At 36.8% G+C, this 8,066-nt stretch overlaps 1 protein-coding gene across 4 annotated transcripts in view; it reads right to left on the reverse strand.

Moving 5' to 3' along the window:
• Nucleotides 1-1,616: 1,616 nt before the first annotated feature.
• Nucleotides 1,617-8,066, reverse strand: part of TAFA2 (TAFA chemokine like family member 2) — a 479,149-nt gene continuing 472,699 nt past the window's right edge. For all 4 annotated transcript variants that reach the window (XM_063927374.1, XM_063927373.1, XM_063927376.1 and 1 more), the window contains exon 6: nucleotides 1,617-3,453. In XM_063927374.1, the coding sequence (XP_063783444.1) occupies nucleotides 3,442-3,453 (12 nt within the window). In that variant the 3' untranslated portion in view covers nucleotides 1,617-3,441. The remainder of the gene's footprint in view (nucleotides 3,454-8,066) is intronic.

Here is an 8,066-nt window from a genome sequence, read left to right on the forward strand (position 1 = left end):
GAATCCAGTATACGTTCTGTCACCAGGTACCAGTGAATGACCACATCATGTATATAGGTGACAGATATAAAGTTACATTGTGGGGGAATCCAGTATACGTTCTGTCACCAGGTACCAGTGAATGGCTACATCATGTATATAGGTGACAAATATAAAGTTACATTGTGAGGGAATCCAGAATACGTTCTGTCACCAGGTACCAGTGAATGACCACATCATGTATATAGATGACAGATATAAAATTACATTGTGGGGAATCCAGTATACGTTCTGTCACCAAGTACCAGTGAATGGCCACATCATGTATATACTTATACTGGTGGTCCCCAGTCCCCACAATGCAGCACACTGATCAGATATTTGCAGCACACTGAGCACAGATATGGAGCGTTTTCAGGCAGAGAACGTAGATATTTTCAGCACACTGAGCACAGGTATTTGCAGCACACTGAGCACAGATTACGGAGCTTTTCAGGCAGGGAACGCTGCCACGTCCTCTCCGTTCAATCTCCAATGCACGAGTGAAAATGGCGGCAACGCGCGGCTCCTTATATAGAATACGAATCTCGTGAGAATCCGACAGCGGGATGATGATGTTCGGGCGCGTTCTGGTTAACCGAGCAAGGCGGGAAGATCCGAGGCTGCCTCGGAACCATGTAAAATGGGTGAAGTTTGGGGGGGGTTCAGATCCCAAGGAACCGAACCTGCTCATCTCTACTTAATACAGGCGGTAAAAACCCCCAACAGTTTTATAAATCCATTGAATGCTCTTCTAGCTTGTATCTGGGGATATAGCTAAAGAAGAAATTACAGGGGTACTTGATACAGGGAAATGAAGCATTTTTCCATTTTATGGGAAATTATCATTTTTTTCTACCCTTTTAGTTCAACTTCTGCATTAATGGCATTGTTTTCCACTCTTCTGGATACATACAGTAAGAATTTATGAAATTTCGAACTTGGTACACAAGTGTCTTTGTGCAACCTAAAAACTGTCAGTGTAATCAAGCTGCATTGTGAGTAAAATGTTATTAAAAGGTGTTGTATTTGTTATAAAAAAAAAAAGTGTACCTAGAAAACAAAAAATGGTGTTAGAAATATGTTAAGGTTTATTTTGAAATATTTATTTGACTCCTGTCTGGAAGGTTTTTTTTTTGTTTTTTTAGCAATTGAGGGAATGTCTGCGTTTACTTTTTCCATTACATTACTTTTTGGTTCTGATAGTAATCCCTCTTTCTTTATTTCAGTTCCTTTTTTCACAGTATGGTTTTTTAACATTAATCATGGAAGCAATTATTGCTTGAACACAAACAGAAATATATAAAGTCAAATAACTTGGTATACTCAAAAAATGTATAATGCTGTTTGAGCTATTGAACAATAAATAAATGCAAAATAAATATATATATATATATATATTTACATTTGTAAATATGTAGTACCTAATTTGCAAGCACATGATAGATGTGTTTACGTGAGTCACACATTCTTCAGGTCAGTATGGAATGTTTTCATTTTATGATTTAAAAACTGACACAATCAGACACATATTGAAAGCATGACATGTACTTTAATTAAAAAATAAAATTAACTGAACTAGAGAATACATTTCCTTTCTATATATTTTTTAAAAATCCTACCAAAGTCACCAGCTCTCTCAAAATAACATATAACCATGTGGAAACTTCAGAAAAACTAATATATTTTCTACACCATTAATCCTAATTCTAATGTAAACTATAAGAATACATGTGTTTAGAAATGCTCATTTCATGATCATCTAGATTAATGGCTAAAAATACACGATGCATTTATTTGAAACAATTTTAAATAACAAATCAGTCTCTGCATAAGAAAGCAGGATTAATTGACTTGACTTCATCATAAATTAGCCTGATAGTTTGTGAATTATAAAAATTTAACAGATTTTTATCTGACATCTAGTTGTTCTCTAGTTATAGTAGACGAGGGCAAGGCAATGGGTGCTGCTCCCTCTGAGCATGTGTTGGTACAGATACTGTATAATTTTGTCCTTATCTTATCACCAACCTTTACACTTATAAATTAGAAACAGTCCTATTTTTCACTGTGCAATTTATATCTTGTGTTTTTCTTGTTTTGTTTTTCTTTTTAACAGCAACAATCTAGTTTACAAAATATTCTCATTTAACCTAAGTCCAATGGTACAAATAGCATTACATCTTAACTTGTCATTTCAGAAAATAATTTTTTTTAAATGTATTGACAAAATAGTCCTTCCAAGTAAACTTTTCCCGCAAATATTCTTTTAGTTTATAGTACAAACTATTACTTATTTAGGCATTTACTGCATTCCAAATATTACAGATTATTATTTTGTATGTTTAAAACAGTCTCTCTAAATAATATCTCTCATAATCCCATCTCCAAATGTTTGACACCAGCAGAAATCATCACTTTCTTTTCAGAAATGTTTAAGGCTTTATGTATTTGATGCATAATGGTGATTTCAGAGGACTGCTGAAAAATTGTTGAAAATAAAGTATAAGTTAGTGCAGAGATCAAAATAATATTGTTTAAAATTTGAGATTTGAAAATAAAATTGAAACAATTACACAAAAACTAAAGATACATTGATACTATCATCCACACACTTGTAATTTCCCACATGAAGAAATACTGTCTTTAACACAATGCACTAGAAAACATTTAATGCCCTCAGATAATCATACGGAAATGCTAACAAGATTTTTTGGTAACAAAATTCAAATCTGAAAAACAATAAGTGAAACATTTACATGTGTTTAGGTAAGTTGACACTTTTTTGTAATATGATGACTGGAATTTTTTAAACAATTACATCATATATACTTACAGTATATACAATAGTGTGTCCAGTTATTTTGTGAAATCTCAGCTGCATCATAGGTATTTGTGTAAATGGCACAAAACTAGTCATGGGGAACTGGCTTATGTACTGATTTCTCATCAGTAATTATGTGAGGATATGTTTAAACATGTTATTTTGAAGTGGCCTTGATTACTGTGGGGCTACATTAGAAATTAAATACAACTGTGAAAATTGTGACATGCTTAAAAAATGTGATAGGCTTATTCAGTCTCATAGCAAATACATTAATAGAGAACAGTTTATAAAATGTGGGTTGATTGGGCTTCTGATTGCAAATTTGCTTAGTTTGAAATAATATATGGGCAGGTTTTCCACTTCTTGCTTTGCTCCCACACTGAGCTAGTCATGCAGTCAACGGTTTGAACACTCACAACACGGCCCATATATTCAGACAGGTTTCAGTAGTAATTGTGCTCTCATTGTCTTTTATGTAACAAATTAGCTCAAGTTCTGATAGTCATTTTCTTAAGAAATGCTTGCATCATAAAATGTTTATAGATTCCCTTCAGCATTATCTTCCAGTTAGCCTCCTAATTTGAATATCCTTACAGTTATCGCGTCACCTGTGGAGACAAAGGAAATACATATATATTAATCTGATGCCTTATTATAACATGTAACAAAGATTACTATAGTAGGGGCTGCTGGCTAACAATACAGTAGATAGGAGATACACAGGTACAGTATCTCAAATGATGGTATCACCTGTTCCTACAAGATATTTCCTGAGGAAAGGTCTCCAAAAGTTATAGTGTAGCTCATATATTTTTCTTCAATTATTACTACTATGTATTTCATGCAGAATAACTGGACTAAGATAAAGCAACAAATGATGATAAATATGAACCAGAAAAAAAGTATATTACAACAATATTTTAGAAACTTAATTGCCTGATTGCAAAACTTATTTCACATTTGACACCTTGCTCTGATATTAACTACCCAGGATTTATTTGGCTTTAATCAACTTTAAATAAATAACTGATACAAACACAACTTTAATTTTAACTACTTAATTAAGCCAATATTATTGAATATGTAAAGTTCATGGGAAAAATAAACAGACCGATTTTCATGCATAACCTCTTTATCATCTTTCTGAGCCTGTAATAGCTCTGCTCTCTCCACCCAGCTCTCTGCCAAGCCTACACAACCTGGAACCTGGAAATACTCTATCACACACATTCTCTCCCTGGTAATCTTAATTACTCACCTGATTCTTTTGGCTGCTGATGACTTAGCCTCCCAACCACAGGTCCCACACAACCCTTACTACTGTATCTGCTATTTCTCTGCTAACATTTCAGCTCTAATCTAATTTTGATATTTATGTTAGACTGGAAGAGCACAACTGTGAATACTCCAACATCATTCATGTAGGGGTGCTTCATTACCTAAGCAAGATAAACGCCTGAGTTAGTATGGTGTTTTATTGTTACAGTGTAGAGTAACATATTTGGAGACATAGACCTAACTATTTTACCTGCTATATTGCTGTACCAGCATCCTGCACCTCTACATTGTGTGCTGTGCAGTCACCGACGTGTAAGTTCTACAAACCCATTATGCATCATGCCTTAACCAGTGAAACCAGAGTAAGTATCGCTGTACCTACAACTCTCAATAAACCACACTACTGGTTAAACCACTGGGCTTTGGATCAGAAACATCCCGTTGGTGTGTACACTACTCTGCCATTACCACCACATGTGCACACATATTTCAAACAGTTCCCAATTTCCAACCTTCCATTGCTGTACACCCTATAGTGATTGAAGTGTCTGCTGCAACCTTACATCCATTTATGACCTATTCCGTTCTAATTCCTTCAACCTCTCTACCATTGCTGTAACTTGGCTCTTCTCCTGAGACATTCTTCCCCTACTTCTATTCCCTGTGGAGGTCTTTCCTTCATCCGCACTCCTAAAAGGGGTGGGGTAGGCTATACCCCACAGCAAACACTGTTAGTCCATAATACTTTGCCAACGTAAACTCATTTCTCTACCAGTCCTATCATTCTCCCCTTCTTCCTTAATTGCTCACTACCTACCATAATTCAAATACAAAATCAGTGCCTTAAAAAAAGAAATCCCCTTTTTCCAGATACATTACCCACACCCACCTTTCCCAGCATGATCTTACCCACCCCAAATCTGTCTTTCTTGTTACCAAGTATGTAGTGTTCATACACATCTCTTCTCCTACTCTTCAACCTGTCACTTGACTCCCTTTCAACCCAACTACTCCAGTTCTTTCTCCAATATTTGCCTGCACCTAACTTGCCTGTTCAATCTGTCCCTCTTCACCAATGTTCTCCCTTAAGCATATATCCTGTTCTATCACTTTATACAATGATCACCAACTTTCTCTATTCACCTTTGCTTCCATAGTGCTTCCATGGTTGTGTAAAACCAATTGGCCCACTTCCATTATCCTCTCTAGCTCCTCAGCTGTGTACAATTGATATCCACCCTCTGCACTCAACTAAGGCTAATTTCACTAAAGTGACCAATGAGCTATTCATGGCTAAGCAAAGGGGTCATTATTCTTTATCTTCTGCTGGTCTCCCTCAAAACATGCTCTTTCTGTAAATTAGTACATTTCCCATTCAATCTTTTAAGCACTTTGATGTTTCCTAGTAAAGAAGTGAAAAGGAACAATGAGGAACAGAGCCACCAATACTTAGGCTTGGCCACAGCCTGTTTTAAATATCTGTCATTATATGCTGCCTTTCGAGCAGGGCCACTTTCGGTGCATGGTTACAAAATCTTGGAGGCATGGATGCACCCCACTATCCTCTCAGTGCTCCTGCTGATGATCCCTGAGGTCCACAGCACTATAGAGACCCTTTAGGATGAGGCCATTCTGGAAATGAACCCCTTGCTAGGGTTATGTAGAAGCATTCACTGCCAACATTGCAGTCATTAATAAAATAAAAAATCTGGTTGTGCAGCAAAAAAACAGATATTGTCTCACTGTGCATCTCCAGTGGCACAAAATGCATCTATATCTTCATATGGGACGCATAGGGTTTAGGAGTTATATGGACACATCCAGACAGATGCAATTGCTGTGGCATATTGCCCTTATTAATCTACAGTCATTTTGAAGTAGCTGCTGTCAGCATTCACTTACATCAGCCCTATAATGTACCTGGTGTAAGAGATCCTTCTTAAATTAATATTTGCACACTCACATACTGTAGCTTGCATTCCAACTGCATATACACAACATGCCCTAACTCAAATTAACTGAATGACCCTTTACATCTTTTCAGCCACAAGTGGAAATGCGACTGAGTTGCATACATCTTCAAATCTCCCATTGCTGCTCAAAGGTGTGTATGCTCTACTACACACAAGGTTTATCTGCAAAATGGACTTGCATGCATCAGCCCAATGATGAGCAATTTTGCAATGTTAGAAGAAAAGGTTGGCAGAATGAAGCTACTCGTACTAAACTATGGGAGTGAAGCATGGGTGCTGCTCATTTAGAAAAGCTACTATATACAAATACTTTGTGGGTAAGATAAGTGGGTGAAGAAGGGTTGCTCTGTAAGGGTTGTTCTTTGTCATCCACAGTGGTTCCTCCAATACAGTACATACAATGATAATGATGTAATGATAGATTTTTACATTACTCTGAACAGGTGGGGAAAGAAATCTGTAGCAAGTGGAGGAATAGAGGCTTGTAATGTATAGCTCAGTTAGTGGATTCCCAACCACATCTAAAACTCTCCATTCTGACAAAATGAAAACTTTCTGATACCCCATAAGCAATTTGTAATGTTTATTCAGCTTAGACGCATTCCCATATTTTATGATAATTTGATTCCTTGGTAATATCTGCCTGCTATAGTAGTTTAATTTTAGCTTTATGGATATTCCACCTATCTCTTTCATTCCAGAATATGGAAGAACATTTGTTTGAGTGGATTACACTGGAAATAACCAATCTATCTATTTAGTTGTATATTGCTAGCCAACCGAATGGTTGAAGGGAAATTATTCTGAGCAGTGTCAGTGTCATAATAGAGGCAGATGGAGTGACCACCAGGGTCATAAGGGGAGGCCATACTTCAGCACCATTCACCTCCTTAGGACTGTCTGCACAGAGCTGGATTAAAAGCAGCACTGGATCTTCCTCCACTTATTGGACAATGAGTTGGCTTCAAAACCTGGGGCAGATAAATGTGCAGCCAATAGCAGACAGTTTGCAATTTCCTTGTGATCTGCATGGTGAAACTGAGCTTGAAGAACTGGCTGCATGCTAAGCACACAAGTTTCCGCAGTTGCTCTGTGTAGAACCACGGACCACCACTGACATGAATGCTGGACTCCTCAGATCTTACTTTACAAAGGCAAAAAATCATGCATGTACAGCAGGCCAGGGACATAACTAAACACAGGATTTTCTTTGACAAATAAGTGATGTTGCGATAAGGTAAGGAGGACATTTGCCATATATACTGATATTTAACTTACTGATGGTACTGATGGTACATGTTAGTTATGCATTTTCTCTTCTTCCTAAACTTGTGGGGAAATCTTACCTTCTCTTCACCTTACTGGTATAATCAGACTTTTTCCAAACAAAGGGAAAAATATTATTTCATGCACTAACAACCTCAATGATTGCTTTAAATGTTGGAACCATAGAAGTAACATACTGTAATAAAAAAATAATAACTAGTTGAGACATATTTAGTAACATTAAAATAAAGAATAAAAGTTATATGAGGAAATAATTACATGGAAGCAAATAAATTTAACAAATGATAAAGTGACTTATGAAATAAGAAATGGCCAAAGTATCATCTCCTTTGGTGCCCCAACTAACTTCCTTTACTCTTCTATGTATAGACTTAATTTCATTCATATTGAGGTTGTTCTCCTGACACTGGCAGAGGACACAGAGGAAGCCCAGTAGTGCATAGGCCACAACATGTGAAGAGAGCTGCAGAACCTAACCACAAAAGCAGGCCATGCAGTCACTGACAGAAAGCCTTACTCAGAGATGGGCAGAATGCCATCACAGATGCCATTCAGAAAGCAGATTGTGTGTGATAAAATGCAAATGTACCAGCCAATGAGATTTTTATTGAGATGCAGGTGTCTGAGATCAGCCACTAGTGTATGAAGATGCAAATATTGGATGCAACCGGTCGATAATCAAC

This window comes from Pseudophryne corroboree, chromosome 6 (genome assembly GCF_028390025.1).
Source record: "Pseudophryne corroboree isolate aPseCor3 chromosome 6, aPseCor3.hap2, whole genome shotgun sequence".
NCBI lineage: Eukaryota > Metazoa > Chordata > Amphibia > Anura > Myobatrachidae > Pseudophryne > Pseudophryne corroboree.